The sequence below is a fragment of the Coregonus clupeaformis genome, unplaced genomic scaffold (assembly GCF_020615455.1).
Source record: "Coregonus clupeaformis isolate EN_2021a unplaced genomic scaffold, ASM2061545v1 scaf1243, whole genome shotgun sequence".
NCBI lineage: Eukaryota > Metazoa > Chordata > Actinopteri > Salmoniformes > Salmonidae > Coregonus > Coregonus clupeaformis.
This window is the reverse complement of record NW_025534697.1, coordinates 42,501-62,500: the sequence shown is the minus strand read 5'-3', so window position 1 is coordinate 62,500 and position 20,000 is coordinate 42,501. Positions and strand designations below refer to the sequence as shown.

The following is a 20,000-nucleotide window of genomic DNA, read 5'->3' as shown; positions in this document are numbered from 1 at the left end:
GGGACATGAAACATGACCTCTACTATGATCAACCCTGATAACTGGGACATGACCTCTACTATGATCAACCCTGATAACTGGGACATGACCTCTACTATGATCAACCCTGATAACTGGGACATGACCTCTACTATGATCAACCCTGATAACTGGGACATGACCTCTACTATGATCAACCCTGATAACTGGGACATTACCTCTACTATGATCAAGCCTGATAACCGGGACATGACCTCTACTATGATCAACCCTGATAACTGGGACATGACCTCTACTATGATCAACCCTGATAACCGGGTCATGACCTCTACTATGACCAACCCCAGGGGTGTGGTGGAGGGTACACCAGCTATAAGCCATATAACCTCTTATCTTTCAGTGGCCGCTGTCTATACTCACTTCTGAACCCCCACTGATACGTATCACGGTAGTGTGGTGGAGGTATATGCTGTATATAAGGCTTTCCCCAGAAACCTTCTCTATTAAATGTTAACTACAAAGTAGCCCATGTCTACCTGACAGAACGATATCATGAGGATTATTTGCACCAATCGGGTGGCCGTTTTTATTTTGCCAACTCCATCTCGTGTGCTACAGAAACACAGCTAATCAGACAACAGTGCTAGGTGCCTGCACACTTGAATTAAAGGAAAACTACTCTCAAAAATCAACATTTCTTAGGATTTTTCCCAGACCTCAAAAGGGGTCTCCTGATGTGATGATCTCGCCATCATGGTTGACAACTCCGTTGTGTCCTCCTCCCAGAGTGCGAAGAGCCTTGGCGTGACCCTGGACAACACCCTGTCGTTCTCCGCTAACATCAAGGCGGTGACCCGATCCTGTAGGTTCATGCTCTACAACATTCGGAGAGTACGACCCTGTCTTACACAGGAAGCGGCACAGGTCCTAATCCAGGCACTTGTCATCTCCCGTCTGGATTACTGCAACTCGCTGTTGGCTGGGCTCCCTGCCTGTGCCATTAAACCCCTACAACTCATCCAGAATGCCGCAGCCCGTCTGGTGTTCAACCTTCCCAAGTTCTCTCACGTCACCCCGCTCCTCCGCACACTCCACTGGCTTCCAGTTGAAGCTCGCATCTGCTACAAGACCATGGTGCTTGCCTATGGAGCAGTGAGGGGAACGGCACCTCTGTACCTTCAGGCTCTGATCAGTCCCTACACCCAAACGAGGGCATTGCGTTCATCCACCTCTGGCCTGCTGGCTCCCCTTCCTCTGCGGAAGCATAGCTCCCGCTCAGCCCAGTCAAAACTGTTCGCTGCTCTGGCACCCCAATGGTGGAACAAGCTCCCTCACGACGCCAGGACAGCGGAGTCACTCACCACCTTCCGGAGACATTTGAAACCCCACCTCTTTAAGGAATACCTGGGATAGGATAGAGTAATCCTTCTACCCCCCCCCCCCCTTAAATTTTTTTTTTATAAAAATAAATAAATAATAATAATAATAATAATAATAAAAAAACAATTTGTAAAGTGGTTATCCCACTGGCTATAGGGTGAATGCACCAATTTGTAAGTCGCTCTGGATAAGAGCGTCTGCTAAATGACGTAAATGTAAATGTAAATGTGGTTTAAGCATTTTGATGGACATAGAATATCCCATAACATAATATGTATATATATATAATGTTGTTGTTTTTCTGTAGATAAAAAAAAGTGTGTCTTTGAGAATGAAAACCTGAAAAGAATCAGAAAGCTGTGAATTTCTGACTCAGTGTATCTGTTTCAACAGTAGTCCTGCTGTCAGCCTCCTGCCCAGTCCAGCTTGGGTTGGCCTGACTGTGGAACACCAATATGGGATTCATCATTCAGAGGGTATGTCACTGTTTCTCATAGTATTTTTCACACATGGTCGCGCCCCTGATAACTGGTACATTAAAAACACAAGGCGGAGGCAAACCTAGCACACGTTGACACGTTCACTCATTCAACGAGGCGTGTGAACGTGTCAATAAGAAGAAACGTTGTCCATTCCCAGTTTCACATTAAGGTGAGATGTATCAGCAGCGGGGTTAGTTCATTTAGTCCCACATCACCCCTCATACGTCAGTCTGTACCTGCTGGGTGAGGGGGGTTGAGGTGATGATGGTGATGATGAAGGTGGATGTGGGCCGTCATACGATCCTGACCTGGTGACCAACACACACACACACACACACACACACACACACACACACACACACACACACACACACACACACACACACACACACACACACACACACACACACACACACACACACACACACACACACACACACACACACACACACACACACACACACACACACACACACACACACTGGTTACAGCAGAGCTACTTATCATACACACTGACTACAGCAGAGCTACTTATCATACACACTGACTACAGCAGAGCTACTTATCATACACACTGACTACAGCAGAGCTACTTATCATACACACTGACTACAGCAGAGCTACTTATCATACACACTGACTACAGCAGAGCTACTTATCATAAACACTGACTACAGCAGAGCTACTTATCATACACACTGACTACAGCAGAGCTACTTATCATAAACACTGACTACAGCAGAGCTACTTATCATACACACTGACTACAGCAGAGCTACTTATCATAAACACTGACTACAGCAGAGCTACTTATCATACACACTGACTACAGCAGAGCTGCTTATCATAAACACTGACTACAGCAGAGCTACTTATCATACACACTGACTACAGCAGAGCTACTTATCATACACACTGGTTACAGCAGAGCTACTTATCATACACACTGACTACAGCAGAGCTACTTATCATAAACACTGACTACAGCAGAGCTACTTATCATAAACTGACTACAGCAGAGCTACTTATCATACACACTGACTACAGCAGAGCTACTTATCATAAACACTGACTACAGCAGAGCTACTTATCATAAACACTGACTACAGCAGAGCTACTTATCATAAACACTGGTTACAGCAGAGCTACTTATCATAAACACTGACTACAGCAGATCTACTTATCATACACACTGACTACAGCAGAGCTACTTATCATAAACACTGACTACAGCAGAGCTACTTATCATAAACACTGACTACAGCAGATCTACTTATCATAAACACTGACTACAGCAGAGCTACTTATCATACACACTGACTACAGCAGAGCTACTTATCATAAACACTGATTACAGCAGAGCTACTTATCATACACACTGATTACAGCAGAGCTACTTATCATAAACACTGATTACAGCAGAGCTACTTACCATACACACAGATTACAGCAGAGCTACTTACCATACACACAGATTACAGCAGATCTACTTATCATAAACACTGACTACAGCAGAGCTACTTATCATACACACAGATTACAGCAGAGCTACTTATCATAAACACTGACTACAGCAGAGCTACTTATCATACACACTGATTACAGCAGAGCTACTTATCATAAACACTGACTACAGCAGAGCTACTTATCATACACAGACATATCACAAAACACACCTCTTGACGACGCTGGGCTGGTTGCGGTCCAGAGACGTCTCCTGACCCCTGGAGGACTCACAGTCCCATGATGCATCTGTCACAACACAACACTAGTTACCATGGTTACATCACTAACCTTCCTTCCTTCCTGTGTGTGTGAGTATGTTTGTGTGTATGGGCACGTCTGTGTGTGTGCATATGTGTGTGTGTGTGTGTGTGTGTGTGTGTGTGTGTGTGTGTGTGTGTGTGTGACTGTGTGTGACTGTGTGTGTGTGTGTGTGTGTGTGTGTGTGTGTGTGTGTGTGTGTGTGTGTGTGTGTGTGTGTGTGACTGTGTGTGTGTGTGTGTGTGTGACTGTGTGTGTGCTAACCAGTGTTGGGGAAGATACTCTGAAAATATAGTTCACCAAGCTACCAATTACTTCACATTGGAAGAAGTTAAGCTACACTAACGCTACCCTTAAGAAAAACATAGTTTACTTAACTAAAATTACATAGAAAAAATAGTTCACTACTTCCAAACTACTACTAAAAAATATAATATCTATATCATGAAATGTCAGACTTCACACTGGAAGAACAGACCACTGTGTAGTCAGATGTTAACAGAATGTGTAATTAGGCTATTTAACACAACCAGTGAGAATCAGGCAGGTCTGGTGAGGAAAACAAAGAACATTCCTGCTACTTCACCCATATTTGATTTGAGCAAAAACAGTAGTACGTAGTTCCAGTAGTTAGCTACACCGCTACATGGTAAAACAGTAGTGTGTAGTTCCAGTAGTTAGCTACACCGCTACATGGTAAAACAGTAGTGTGTAGTTCCAGTAGTTAGCTACACCGCTACATGGTATAACAGTAGTGTGTAGTTCCAGTAGTTAGCTACACCGCTACATGGTAAAACAGTAGTGTGTAGTTCCAGTAGTTAGCTACACCGCTACATGGTAAAACAGTAGTGTGTAGTTCCAGTAGTTAGCTACACCGCTACATGGTAAAACAGTAGTACGTAGTTCCAGTAGTTAGCTACACCGCTACATGGTAAAACAGTAGTACGTAGTTCCAGTAGTTAGCTACACCGCTACATGGTAAAACAGTAGTGTGTAGTTCCAGTAGTTAGCTACACCGCTACATGGTATAACAGTAGTGTGTAGTTCCAGTAGTTAGCTACACCGCTACATGGTAAAACAGTAGTGTGTAGTTCCAGTAGTTAGCTACACCGCTACATGGTAAAACAGTAGTACATAGTTCCAGTAGTTAGCTACACCGCTACATGGTAAAACAGTAGTGTGTAGTTCCAGTAGTTAGCTACACCGCTACATGGTAAAACAGTAGTACATAGTTCCAGTAGTTAGCTACACCGCTACATGGTAAAACAGTAGTACGTAGTTCCAGTAGTTAGCTACGCTGCTACATGGTAAAACAGTAGTACGTAGTTCCAGTAGTTAGCTACACCGCTACATGGTAAAACAGTAGTACGTAGTTCCAGTAGTTAGCTACGCTGCTACATGGCAAAACAGTAATGAACTACTGAAAACACTACCAATATTTGAATTTAGTTCAACTACCACCAAGCTACTGTAAAATGTAGTTAAATTAGTAGTTGAACTACATGTAGTTCACTACTCCCCAACACTGGTGCTAACCCTGTATAAACTGTAGTTGGGATACGGCATGCTGATCCTGGCCGTTCTGATGAGCGATTGCTTCTGTCTTACAGATCTGTTGTGCTGGAACGATGACTTCTGTCTGAACAGGGAGCTCTATGGGAGGGAAATGAGAAAGGGCTGTTGCCGTCTCCTCCAGGATCCTCTTCTCCTGGAAACACACACAGAACAAGGCTAACGCTAATGCTAATGCTAATAATTACGAATATTAGAGGACTCATTACATGTTTTTCAGTTAGCGTATTCATCTGAAGATAGCTAGGTGGGACAACCACACTAGGTGGGACAACCACACTAGGTGGGACAACCACACTAGGTGGGACAACCGCACCAGGTGGTACAACCGCACCAGGTGGTACAACCACAGTAGGTGGATCAACTACACCAGGACAACCGCACTAGGACAACCGCACTAGGACAACCACACTAGGACAACCGCACTAGGACAACCACACTAGGACAACCACACTAGGACAACGGCACTAGGACAACCGCACTAGGTGGGACAACCACACTAGGACAACCGCACTAGGACAACCACACTAGGACAACCACACTAGGACAACCGCACTAGGACAACCGCACTAGGTGGGACAACCACACTAGGACAACCGCACTAGGACAACCGCACTAGGACAACCGCACTAGGACAACCACACTAGGACAACCGCACTGGGTGGGACAACCGCACTAGGTGGGACAACCACTCTAGGACAACCGCACTAGGTGGGACAACCACACTAGGTGGGACAACCACACTAGGTGGGACAACCGCACCAGGTGGTACAACCACAGTAGGTGGATCAACTACACCAGGACAACCGCACTAGGACAACCGCACTAGGACAACCACACTAGGACAACCGCACTAGGACAACCGCACTAGGACAACCGCACTAGGACAACCGCACTAGGACAACCGCACTAGGTGGGACAACCGCACTAGGTGGGACAACCACTCTAGGACAACCGCACTAGGTGGGACAACCGCACTAGGTGGGACAACCACACTAGGACAACCACACTAGGTGGGACAACCACACTAGGACAACCGCACTAGGACAACCACACTAGGACAACCGCACTAGGACAACCACACTAGGACAACCGCACTAGGTGGGACAACCGCACTAGGACAACCACACTTGGACAACCACACTAGATCGAACAACCACTCTAGGACAACCGCACTAGGTGGGACAACAGCACTAGGTGGGACAACCACACTAGGACAACCACACTAAATGTGAAAACCACACTAGGACAACCACACTTGGACAACCACACTAGATCGAACAACCACTCTAGGACAACCACACTAGGTGGGACCACTGCACTAAATGGGATAACCACACTAGGACAACCACACTAGGTGGGACAACTGCACTAGGTGGAACAACCACACTACGTGGGACAACCACACTAGGACAACCACACTAGGTGGGACAACCACACTAAGACAACCACACTAGGTGGGACAACCACACTAGGTGGGACAACCACACCAGTACAACCACACTACGACAACCACACTTGGTGGGCCAACCACACTAGGTGGGACAACCACACTACGACAACCACACTATGACAACCACACTAGGTGGGACAACCACACTAAGCCAACCACACTTGGTGGGCCAACCACACTAGGTGGGACAACCACACTACGACAACCACACTATGAAAACCACACTAGGTGGGACAACCACACTAAGACAACCACACTAGGTGGGACAACCGCACTAGGTGGGACAACCACACTAGGACAACCACACTAGGACAACCACACTATGACAACCACACTAGGTGGGACGACCACACTAAGACAACCACACTAGGTGGGACAACCAGACTAGGACAACCACACTATGACAACCGCACTAGGTGGGACAACCGCACTAGGTGGAACAACCACACTAGGACAACCACACTAGGTGTGACAACCACACTAGGTGTGACAACCACACTAGGTGGGACAACCACACTAGATGGGACAACCACACTATGTGGGACAACCACACTAGGTGGGACAACCACTCTAGAACAACCACACTAGGACAACCACACTAGGTGGGACAACCACTCTAGCACAACCACACTTGGACAACCACACTAGGACAACCACATTAGGACAACTGCACTAGGTGGAACAACCACACTACGTGGGACAACCACACTAGGACAACCACACTAGGTGGGACAACCACACTAAGACAACCACACTAGGACAACCACACTAGAACAACTACTCTAGGTGGGTCAACCGCACTAGGTGGGACAACCACACCAGGACAACCACACTTGGTGGGCCAACCACACTAGGTGGGACAACCACACTACGACAACCACACTTGGTGGGCCAACCACACTAGGACAACCACACTTGGTGGGCCAACCACACTTGGTGGGCCAACCACACCAGGACAACCACACTTGGTGGGCCAACCACACTAGGTGGGACAACCACACTACGACAACCACACTTGGTGGGCCAACCACACTAGGTGGGACAACCGCACTAGGTGGGACAACCACACTAGGTGGGACAACCACACTACAGCAACCACACTATGACAACCACACTTGGTTGTGACAACCACACTAGGTGTGACAACCACACTAGGACAACCACACTAGGTTGGACAACCACACTAAAACAACCACACTAGGTGGGACAACCCCACTAGGACAACCACACTAGGTGGGACAACCACACTAGGTGGGACAACCACACTAGGTGGGACAACCACACTAGGTGGGACAACCACACTAAAACAACCACACTAGGTAGGACAACCACACTTGGTGGGACAACCACACTAGGTGGGACAACCACACTAGGGGGACAACCACACTAGGACAACCACACTAGGACAACCACACTAGGACAATCACACTAGGTGGGACAACCACACTAGGTGGGACAACCATGCTAGGACAACCACACTAGGACAACCACACTAGGATAACCACACAAGGACAACAACACTAAGTGGGCCACCACACTAGGTGGGACAACCACACTTAAAAAAAAAAAACTATTTTCTACATTGTAGAATAATAGTGAAGACATCAATGCTATGAAATAACAGATATGGAATCACGTAGTAACCAAAAAAAGTGTTAAACAAATATTTTATATTTGAGATTCTTTAAAGTAGCCACCCTTTGCCTTGATGACAGCTTTGCACAATCTTGGTATTCTCTCAACCAGCTTCACCTGGAATGCTTTTCCAACAGTGGTAGTCACCTGGAATGCATTTAAATTAACAGGTGTGCCTTCTTAAAAGTTAAGTTGTGGAATTTCTTTCCTTCTTAATGCGTTTGAGCCAATCAGTTGTGTTGTGACAAGGTAGGGGGGGTATACAGACGATAGCCATATTTGGTAAAAGACCAAGTCCATATTATGGCAAGAACAGCTCAAATAAGCAAAGAGAAACGACAGTCCATCATTACTTTAAGACATGAAGGTCAGTCAATACAGAACAGTTTCTTCAAGTGCAGTCGCAAACATTATCAAGCGCTATGATGAAACTGGCTCTCATGAGGACCACCACAGGAAAGGAAGACCCAGAGTTACCTCTGCTGCAGAGGATAAATTCATTAGAGTTAACTGCACCTCAGATTGCAGCCCAAATAAATGCTGGGACTATCATTTGTTTTTCAACAGGACAATGACCCAAAACACACCTCCAGGCTGTGTTAGGGCTATTTGACCAAGAAGGAGAGTGATGGAGTGCTGCATCAGATGACCTGGCCTCCACAATCACCTGACCTCAACCCAATTGAGACGTTTTGGGATGAGTCGAACGGCAGAGTGAAGGAAAAGCAGCCAACAAGTGCTCAGCATATGTGGGAACTCCTTCAAGACTGTTGGAAAAGCATTCCAGGTGAAGCTGGTTGAGAGAATGCCAAGAGTGTGCAAAGCTGTCATCAAGGCAAAGGGTGGCTACTTTGAAGAATCTAAAATCTAAAATATATTTTGATTTGTTCAACACTTTTTTGGTTACTACATGATTCCTTATATGTTATTTCATAGTTATTCTACAACGTAGAAAATAGTCAAAATAAAGAAAAACCCTTGAATGAGTAGGTGTGGCCAAACATTTTACTGGTACTATATATATACAGTGCCTTGCAAAAGTATTCATCCCCCTTGGCGTTTTTCCTATTTTGTTGCATTACAACCTGTAATTTAAATGGATTTTTATATTCAAAAAAATAAATAAAGGAAAAGTTCAGTAGCTCAGTTGGTAGAGCATGGCACTTGCAACACCAGGGTTGTGGGTTCGTTTCCCACGGGGGGCCTGTATGAAAATGTATGCACTCACTAACTTTAAGTCGCTCTGGATAAGAGCGTCTGCTAAATGACTAAAATGTAATGTAAAAGTGGTGCGTGCATATGTATTCACCCCCTTTGCTATGAAGCCCCTAAATAAGATCTGGTGCAACCAATTACCTTCGGAAGTCAGTTAAATAAAGCCCACCTGTGTGCAATCTAAGTGTCACATGATCTGTCACATGATCTCAGTATATATACACCTGTTCTGAAAGGCCCCAGAGTCTACAACACAACTAAGCAAGGGGCACCACCAAACATATGGAAGAAGGTACTCTGGTCAGATGAGACAAAAATTGAGCTTTTTGGCCATCAAGGAAAACGCTATGTCTGGCGCAAACCCAACACCTCTCATCACCCCGAGAACACCATCCCCACAGTGAAGCATGGTGGTGGCAGCATCATGCTGTGGGGATGTTTTTCATCAGCAGGGACTGGGAAACTGCTCAGAATTGAAGGAATGATGGATGGCGCTAAATACAGGGAAATTCTTGAGGGAAACCTGTTTCAGTCTTCCAGAGATTTGAGAATAGGACGGAGGTTCACCTTCCAGCAGGACAATGACCCTAAGCATACTGCTAAAGCAACACTCGAGTGGTTTAAGGGGAAACATTTAAATATCTTGGAATGGCCTAGTCAAAGCCCAGACCTCAATCCAATTGAGAATCTGTGGTATGACTTAAAGATTGCTGTACACCAGCGGAACCCATCCAACTTGAAGGAGCTGGAGCAGTTTTGCCTTGAAGAATGGGCAAAAATCCCAGTGGCTAGATGTGCCAAGCTTAATGATACAAACCCCCAAAAAATCCATTTTAATTCCAGGTTGTAAAGATACAAAATAGGAAAAATGCCAAGGGAGGTGAATACTTTCGCAAGCCACTGTATATATTATATATATATTTTTTACTAAAGCCAAATGTGTGTGGCAGGGCTAATGCTAAAGGCTAATATGTGTGTCAGCGCTAATGCTTAAGGCTAATGTGTGTGTCAGCGCTAATGCTAAAGGCTAATGTGTGTTTCAGCGCTAATGCTAAAGGCTAATGTGTGTGTCAGGGCTAATGCTAAAGACTAATGTGTGTGTCAGGGCTAATTCTAAAGGCTAATGTGTGTGTCAGGGCTAATGCTAAAGGCTAATTTGTGTGTGTCAAGGCTAATTCTAAAGGCTAATTTGTGTGTCAGGGCTAATGCTAAAGGCTAATGTGTGTGCTACCTCTTCGTTGTGTCTCCGTTCCTCCTCGTCCACCTCTCTCTGCGCTCTCTCCCACACTACCTTCAGTTTCTCCTGCTCCCTGAGATACTGCTCCTGCACAGACACACACACACACACACACACACACACACACACATATACACACGTGAACGCACGTCACGCACACACACACACACACACGTGAATGTGAAACCGACATCAGGGTGATGCAAACAGTGTAGCTTCCTCCACTGTCCCTGTCCCATACCTGGCTGCAACTAGTGATCCTCTGCTCGCTAACACCCCTGACCATCCTCCTGTCCCATACCTGGCTGCAACTAGTGATCCTCTGCTCGCTAACACCCCTGACCACCCTCCTGTCCCATACCTGGCTGCAACTAGTGATCCTCTGCTCGCTAACACCCCTGACCATCCTCCTGTCCCATACCTGGCTGCAACTAGTGATCCTCTGCTCGCTAACACCCCTGACCACCCTCCTGTCCCATACCTGTCTGCAACTAGTGATCCTCTGCTCGCTAACACCCCTGACCACCCTCCTGTCCCATACCTGGCTGCAACTAGTGATCCTCTGCTCGCTAACACCCCTGACCACCCTCCTGTCCCATACCTGGCTGCAACTAGTGATCCTCTGCTCGCTAACACCCCTGACCATCCTCCTGTCCCATACCTGGCTGCAACTAGTGATCCTCTGCTCCCTAACACCCCTGACCATCCTCCTGTCCCATACCTGGCTGCAACTAGTGATCCTCTGCTCGCTAACACCCCTGACCACCCTCCTGTCCCATACCTGGCTGCAACTAGTGATCCTCTGCTCGCTAACACCCCTGACCATCCTCCTGTTCCATACCTGGCTGCAACTAGTGATCCTCTGCTCGCTAACACCCCTGACCACCCTCCTGTCCCATACCTGGCTGCAACTAGTGATCCTCTGCTCGCTAACACCCCTGACCATCCTCCTGTCCCATACCTGGCTGCAACTAGTGATCCTCTGCCTGCTAACACCCCTGACCACCCTCCTGTCCCATACCTGGCTGCAACTAGTGATCCTCTGCTCCCTAACACCCCTGACCACCCTCCTGTCCCATACCTGGCTGCAACTAGTGATCCTCTGCTCGCTAACACCCCTGACCACCTTCCTTCACAGCGTACCAACCGATTGAGCTATACGAAAGGATATAATTGGATAGCTCCATCAGCGAGATTTCAAGTGGGCTGTTACAAATGCACGCGTCACACACACCTGTAGGAGTCTCTCCTGTTCTCACCTCTCCTGTTATCACTTCTCCTGTTATCACCTCTCCTGTTATCTCCTCTCCTGTTATCATCTCTCCTGTAGTCTCCTCTCCTGTTATCTCCTCTCCTGTTATCATCTCTCCTGTAGTCTCCTCTCCTGTTATCACCTCTCCTGTTATCACCTCTCCTGTTATCTCCTCTCCTGTTATCACCTCTCCTGTTATCACTTCTCCTGTTATCACCTCTCCTGTTATCTCCTCTCCTGTAGTCACCTCTCCTGTTATCACCTCTCCTGTTATCTCCTCTCCTGTTATCACCTCTCCTGTTATCTCCTCTCCTGTTATCACTTCTCCTGTTATCACCTCTCCTGTAATCTCTTCTCCTGTTATCTCCTCTCCTGTTATCACCTCTCCTGTTATCTCCTCTCCTGTAGTCTCCTCTCCTGTAGTCTCCTTTCCTGTTATCTCCTCTCCTGTAGTCACCTCTCTTGTTATCACCTCTCCTGTTATCTCCTCTCCTGTTCTCACCTCTCTTGTTATCACCTCTCCTGTTATCTCCTCTCCTGTTATCACCTCTCCTGTTATCTCCTCTCCTGTTATCTCCTCTCCTGTAGTCTCCTCTCCTGTAGTCTCCTCTCCTGTTATCACCTCACCTGTAGGAATCTCTCCTGCTCCAGCTGCCACCTCTCCTGTCGTCTCCTCTCCTCCTCAGGGTTCCACACCCAGTGATCTACACGCTTAGCCAGGTTCAACATGGGGCTCTCAATCTAACACACCAGGAGACAGACAGGAGGACAGGAAAGGAAAGGAGAGAGGACAGGTGTTATACTGGAGAGGAAAGGACAGGGGAGAGGACAGGTGTTATACTGGAGAGGAAAGGAGAGGTGAGAGGACAGGTGTTATACTGTAGAGGAAAGGACAGGTGAGATGACAGTTGTTATACTGGAGAGGAAAGGACAGGTGTGGACAGGTGTTATACTGTAGAGGAAAGGTGAGAGGACAGGTGTTATACTGGAGAGGAAAGGTGAGAGGACAGGTGTTATACTGGAGAGGAAAGGACAGGTGAGAGGACAGGTGTTATACTGTAGAGGAAAGGTGAGAGGACAGGTGTTATACTGGAGAGGAAAGGACAGGTGAGAGGACAGGTGTTATACTGGAGAGGAAAGGAGAGGTGAGAGGACAGGTGTTATACTGGAGAGGAAAGGTGAGAGGACAGGTGTTATACTGGAGAGGAAAGGACAGGTGAGAGGACAGGTGTTATACTGGAGAGGAAAGGAGAGGTGAGAGGACAGGTGTTATACTGGAGAGGAAAGGACAGGTGAGAGGACAGGTGCTATACTGGAGAGGAAAGGACAGGTAGGAGGACATGTGTTATACTGGAGAGGAAAGGAGAGGTGAGAGGACAGGTGTTATACAGGAGAGGAAAGGTGAGAGGAAAGGTGTTATACTGGAGAGGAAAGGAGAGGTGAGAGGACAGGTGTTATACTGGAGAGGAAAGGACAGGTGAGAGGACAGGTGTTATACTGGAGAGGAAAGGAGAGGTGAGAGGACAGGTGTTATACTGGAGAGGAAAGGACAGGTGAGAGGACAGGTGTTATACTGGAGAGGAAAGGAGAGGTGAGAGGACAGGTGTTATACTGGAGAGGAAAGGACAGGTGAGAGGACAGGTGTTATACTGGAGAGGAAAGGAGAGGTGAGAGGACAGGTGTTATACTGGAGAGGAAAGGACAGGTGAGAGGACAGGTGTTATACTGGAGAGGAAAGGAGAGGTGAGAGGACAGGTGTTATACTGGAGAGGAAAGGACAGGTGAGAGGACAGGTGTTATACTGGAGAGGAAAGGACAGGTGAGAGGACAGGTGTTATACTGGAGAGGAAAGGACAGGTGAGAGGACAGGTGTTATACTGGAGAGGAAAGGAGAGGTGAGAGGACAGGTGTTATACTGGAGAGGAAAGGACAGGTGAGAGGACAGGTGTTATACTGGAGAGGAAAGGAGAGGTGAGAGGACAGGTGTTATACTGGAGAGGAAAGGACAGGTGAGAGGACAGGTGTTATACTGGAGAGGAAAGGAGAGGTGAGAGGACAGGTGTTATACTGGAGAGGAAAGGAGAGGTGAGAGGACAGGTGTTATACTGGAGAGGAAAGGACAGGTGAGAGGACAGGTGTTATACTGGAGAGGAAAGGAGAGGTGAGAGGACAGGTGTTATACTGGAGAGGAAAGGACAGGTAAGAGGACATGTGTTATACTGGAGAGGAGAGGTAAAGTTATAGAATGAAGGTTGTTCTAGAATGAAGGTCATGTTCTAGAATGAAGATCAGGTTCCAGAATAAAGGTCAGGTTCTAGAATAAAGGTCAAGTTCTAGAAGGAAGGTCAGGTTCTAGAATAAAAATCAAGTTCTAGAATGAAGGTCACGTTCTAGAATAAAGGTCAAGTTCTAGAAGGAAGGTCAGGTTCTAGAATAAATATCAAGTTCTAGAATGAAGGTCAAGTTCTAGAATAAAGGTCAAGTTGTAGAATGAAGGTCAAGTTCTAGAATGAGAATGATGAAGCTATAATGGTACTCACAGTCACACTGCTCCCCTCCAGTCCTTCTGTGGAGGGAAACACACAGTGTGTTAGCTACAGCAGCAGCATTAGCGCTAAACCTGGTTCACCCAGCAACAGGAACTCTGGGTAATGTAATCGTACCTGTCACCGAGGATGAGTAGGTGTGCTGGTTGCTAAGCAATGAAGAGTCAGACCCCGCCTCCTCCCCTGATCTCCTTGACGATGCCAAGGAGCTGTTCACCTAACAGACAATCAGGAAGGGTTAGAGCATCAGAATCATCCAATCAGGAAGGGTTAGAGCATCAGAATCATCCAATCAGGAAGGGTTAGGGTTAGAGCATCAGAATCATCCAATCAGGAAGGGTTAGGGTTAGAGCATCAGAATCATCCAATCAGGAAGGGTTAGAGCATCAGAATCATCCAATCAGGAAGGGTTAGGGTTAGAGCATCAGAATCATTCAATCAGTAAGGAACCAAGAGCATCAGAATCATTCAATCAATAAGGAACCAAGAGCATCAGAGTCATTCAATCAATCAGGAACCAAGAGCATCATAATCCTTCAATCAATCAACCAAATGTCAATCAATAAATCAATAAATGAATGAGAGTGGGTGTGGCTCCCCACCTGTGTGTTGCTGGGCATATCTGACGGGCGTGGCTGCAGGTGTGTCTGGGTGAGTTCCGTCACGATGGTCGTTGTGACAACACAGTTCCTCCCTCCAATCAGGGCGCTGATGGCCGACGCATCTGTCTTCTGATTGGCTCCAGGGTGTTCAGTGGGTGGGGGGGAGTGAAGGGGGGAGGGGCCATCTACCTGTAGACAGAGTGATGGGAGAGGTTACCTCACCAAGCCATCTACCTGTAGACAGAGTGATGAGAGGTTACCTCACCAAGCCATCTACCTGTAGACAGAGTGATGAGAGGTTACCTCACCAAGCCATCTACCTGTAGACAGAGTGATGAGAGGTTACCTCACCAAGCCATCTACCTGTAGACAGAGTGATGAGAGGTTACCTCACCAAGCCATCTACCTGTAGACAGAGTGATGGGAGAGGTTACCTCACCAAGCCATCTACCTGTAGACAGAGTGATGAGAGGTTACCTCACCAAGCCATCTACCTGTAGACAGAGTGATGGGAGAGGTTACCTCACCAAGCCATCTACCTGTAGACAGAGTGATGGGAGAGGTTACCTCACCAAGCCATCTACCTGTAGACAGAGTGATGAGAGGTTACCTCACCAAGCCATCTACCTGTAGACAGAGTGATGGGAGGTTACCTTTTGTGCCCCAATGGTAATCAAAGTTGGGGGAGCGACGGGGGAATTGCAGTGGGGGTCACCAAATGTATAAGGAAAATAAATAAATAAACCAAACTTTTTTTGTGGGGGGGTCAAAATGTAAAAAGTACAATTCTACATTTTTAGTCATTTAGCAGACGCTCTTATCCAGAGCGACTTTACAGTTTTAGTGAGTGCATACATTTTTCATACTTGCCCCCGTGGGAATCGAACCCACAACCCTGGTGTTGCAAGCACCATGCTCTACCAACTGAGCTACACAGGACATTCTATTGAGTGAATGTATTTATTGGTGGTCTTAGTTTTGATAAGAGAAATTAAAATGTAATGAATTGATGACATTTGTTGATGTAAAAATCTAAAGACACAGATTTGATGACATTTGTGGTGATTCGGGGTGTCATTAGATTTGGTGTGGTGTTGGGTTGCCAGAAATTCTGTCGAAGAAAATGGGGTCCCGGCTGAAAAAGTTGTAATTCCCTTGCCCCTAAAGCGTCTCGGCTTAAGCAATTTCTCCAAATGTCAACACATTCGAATGAATAGAGGACGTGTACGCGGAGCCACGTCGGTTGGGGAATTTGGGGAGGTGCACGTTTGTGCTGTGCGTCCCCCGCAGACGGTGGTCTCAAGAGATATCTCACAATGTATCTCTGTGTCTGTGGACTCTAAATTCCTCTTCACCCCTAACCCCTATCTCTACCTACCCCTACCTGTCCTTACCTTATCAGGCTTGAGTCCAGGCTGATCCCTATCTCTACCTACCCCTACCTGTCCTTACCTTATCAGGCTTGAGTCCAGGCTGACCCCTATCTCTACCTACCCCTACCTGTCCTTACCTTATCAGGCTTGAGTCCAGGCTGACCCCTATCTCTACCTACCCCTACCTGTCCTTACCTTAACAGGCTTGAGTCCAGGCTGATCCCTATCTCTACCTACCCCTACCTGTCCTTACCTTAACAGGCTTGAGTCCAGGCTGATCCCTATCTCTACCTACCCCTACCTGTCCTTACCTTAACAGGCTTGAGTCCAGGCTGATCCCTATCTCTACCTACCCCTACCTGTCCTTACCTTATCAGGCTTGAGTCCAGGCTGATCCCTATCTCTACCTACCCCTACCTGTCCTTACCTTAACAGGCTTGAGTCCAGGCTGATCCCTATCTCTACCTACCCCTACCTGTCCTTACCTTAACAGGCTTGAGTCCAGGCTGATCCCTATCTCTACCTACCCCTACCTGTCCTTACCTTATCAGGCTTGAGTCCAGGCTGTTGGTGTGAGGGCTGGCAGTAGGGCTCGGCTGTCAGGAGAGGGAGGGGCCGGGAGGGGGGGGAGATGGGAGGGTGGAGTGTGTGTTGACATTGCGTGGAGTGGTTTTGTGTGTGTGTGTGTTGTGGGTTTTGGGTTTGGAGCTGTGTGTGTTTGGTGTGTGTGTGTTCGGTGTGTGTGTGTTTGGTGTGTGTGTGTTTGGTGTGTGTGTGTTTGGTGTGTGTGACAGTGGTTTGGGGTTGTTTGGGGGCTCGGGGCTCTTGCTTTGTGTCAGCCTGCCTGGCCTCTAGTCCGTTTCCAGCTCGTTCTGGGTTCTGGTCGGTCGTAATGGTTCTAGGGTCAGGGTTCTGGGTAGTAATGGTTCTAGGGTCAGGGTTCTGGTTAGTAATGGTACTAGACTCAGGGGTATGGTCGGTAGTAGTGGTTCTAGACTCAGGGTTCTGGTCAGTAGTAGTGGTTCTAGACTCAGGGTTCTGGTTAGTAGTAGTGGTTCTAGACTCAGGGTTCTGGTTAGTAGTAATGGTTCTAGGTTCAGGGTTCTGGTCAGTAGAAATGGTTCTAGGCTCAGGGTTCTGGTCAGTAGTAGTGGTTCTAGACTCAGGGTTCTGGTCGGTAGTAATGGTTCTAGACTCAGGGTTCTGGTCAATAGTAGTGGTTCTAGACTCAGGGTTCTGGTCGGTAGTAATGGTTCTAGACTCATGGTTCTGGTCAGTAGTAATGGTTCTAGACTCAGGGTTCTGGTCAGTAGTAATGGTTCTAGACTCAGGGTTCTGGTTGGTAGTAGTGGTTCTAGACTCAGGGTTCTGGTCAATAGTAATGGTTCTAGACTCAGGGTTATGGTCGATAGTTGTGGTTCTAGACTCAGGGTTCTGGTCAGTAGTAATGGTTCTAGACTTAGGGTTCTGGTCGGTAGTAATGGTTCTAGACTCATGGTTCTGGTCAGTAGTAATGGTTCTAGACTTAGGGTTCTGGTCGGTAGTAATGGTTCTAGACTCATGGTTCTGGTCAGTAGTAATGGTTCTAGACTCAGGGTTCTGGTCAGTAGTAATGGTTCTAGACTCAGGGTTCTGGTTGGTAGTAGTGGTTCTAGACTCAGGGTTCTGGTCAATAGTAGTGGTTCTAGGTAGCTGCAGACTGTCCAGCGTAGCGTCACTAATGGTGAAGCGGAGAGCGTAACGCTGGAGAACCATGGCAGCTTCCTCTTTAGAGCCCGCCCTCCTGTACGCATCACACAGCTCCGCCTCCCTACGCTCTCTGTGGTGAAAGAGGAGGAAGGGGGGAGTAGAGTTTATTACATTTTGTATGAACCTTTATTTAAACAGGGAGTCACATTGAGATAAAACTATTTTACAAGAGAGACCTGTATTAGAAGCTGGTGAGACAAGTAGAGAGAAAGATTTAGTTTCCCTCTCCTCCCTTAGTACCACCTCCGCTCCACCCCTCTCCTCCCCCTCCTCTCCTCTCTTCTCCTCCCCCTCCTCCCCTCTCCTTTCATTCCCCCTCTTCCCCTCCCTCCCTCCCTCCTCTCCTCCTCCCCCTCCCTCTCCTCTCCTCTCCTCTCCCCTCCCCTCTCTTTCCCTCCCCCCACTCCTCCCTCTCCTCCTCCTCCCTCTCCTCTCTTTCCCTCCCTCTCCTCCTCTCCTCCTCCCCCTCTCCTCTCTTCCCCTCCCTCCCTCCTCTCCTCCTCCCCCTCCCTCTCCTCTCCCCTCTCCTCTCTTTCCCTCCCCCCACTCCTCCCTCTCCTCCTCCTCCTCCCTCTCCCCCTCCCTCCCCTCTCTTTCCCTCCCCCCACTCCCCCATCTCCTCCTCCCTCTCCTCTCTTTCCCTCCCTCTCTTCCTCCCCCTTCTCCCCTCTCCTTTCATTCCCCCTCTTCCCCTCCCTCCCTCCTCTCCTCCTCCCCCTCCCTCTCCTCCCCCCTCCCCTCTCTTTCCCTCCCCCCACTCCTCCCTCTCCTCCTCCCTCTCCTCTCCCCTCCCTCTCCTCCTCCCCTCCTCCCCTCTCCTTTCATTCCCCCTCTTCCCCTCCCTCCCTCCTCTCCTCCTCCTCCTCCCTCTCCTATCTTTCCCTCCCCCCACTCCTCCCTCTCCTCCTTCTCCCTCTCCTCTCTTTCCCTCCCTCTCCTCCTCCTCCTCCCTCTCCTCTCCCTCCCCTCTCTTTCCCTCCCCCTCCCCCTCCCTCTCCTCATCCTCCCTCTCCTCCTCCTCCTCCCTCTCCTCCTCCTCCTTCCTCTCTCCGTACTTGTCCTCTACGATCTCTCTGTACGTCTTGATGTTCTTCCTCTTCTGGGTGTGCCCCCCCTCCTCCTCCTTCATCATCCTCTCCATCCTCTTCCTCTCCTCTTCCTTTCTGATCAGATCCTGAGACGCACTGCGACGACGACTCTTCCACCGGGCTAGATCCTAGAGAGAGGAGAGGAGAGGAGAGGAGAGGAGAGGAGAGGAGAGGAGAGGAGAGGAGAGGAGAGGAGAGGAGAGAGATGAGATGAGATGAGATGAGATGAGATGAGATGAGATGAGATGAGATGAGATGAGATGAGATGAGGGGAGAGGAGAGGAGAGGAGAGGAGAGGAGAGGAGATGAGATGAGATGAGATGAGATGAGAGAGGAGAGGAGAGAAGAGGAGAGAAGAGGAGAGGAGAAGAGAGACTGTCCGTCTGTCCATCTGTCTGTCCATCTGTCCATCTGTCTGTCTGTCCATCTGTTTGTCCGTCTGTCTGTCTGTCCATCTGTCCATCTGTCTGTCTGTCCATCTGTTTGTCCGTCTGTCTGTCTGTCCATCTGTTTGTCCGTCTGTCCATCTGTCTTACGTCTGTCCATCCGTCTGTCTGTCCATCTGTTTGTCCGTCTGTCTGTCTGTCCATCTGTTTGTCCATCCGTCTGTCTGTCCATATGTTTGTCCGTCTGTCTGTCTGTCCATCTGTTTGTCCGTCTGTCTGTCTGTCCA

General features: G+C 48.0%; 1 protein-coding gene across 1 annotated transcript in view; it reads right to left on the bottom strand.

Annotated features, from left to right (window-relative positions):
• Positions 1 to 20,000, bottom strand: part of LOC121563228 — a gene marked incomplete at its 5' end in the record, with an annotated part of 42,818 nt that overhangs the window by 4,578 nt on the left and 18,240 nt on the right. The window contains 10 exons of the mRNA XM_045217818.1: positions 2,078 to 2,149; positions 3,518 to 3,593; positions 5,142 to 5,313; positions 10,712 to 10,804; positions 12,597 to 12,710; positions 14,510 to 14,535; positions 14,633 to 14,732; positions 15,118 to 15,306; positions 17,034 to 18,309; positions 19,295 to 19,455. Coding sequence (XP_045073753.1) covers positions 2,078 to 2,149; positions 3,518 to 3,593; positions 5,142 to 5,313; positions 10,712 to 10,804; positions 12,597 to 12,710; positions 14,510 to 14,535; positions 14,633 to 14,732; positions 15,118 to 15,306; positions 17,034 to 18,309; positions 19,295 to 19,455 — 2,279 coding nt within the window. The remainder of the gene's footprint in view (positions 1 to 2,077; positions 2,150 to 3,517; positions 3,594 to 5,141; positions 5,314 to 10,711; positions 10,805 to 12,596; positions 12,711 to 14,509; positions 14,536 to 14,632; positions 14,733 to 15,117; positions 15,307 to 17,033; positions 18,310 to 19,294; positions 19,456 to 20,000) is intronic.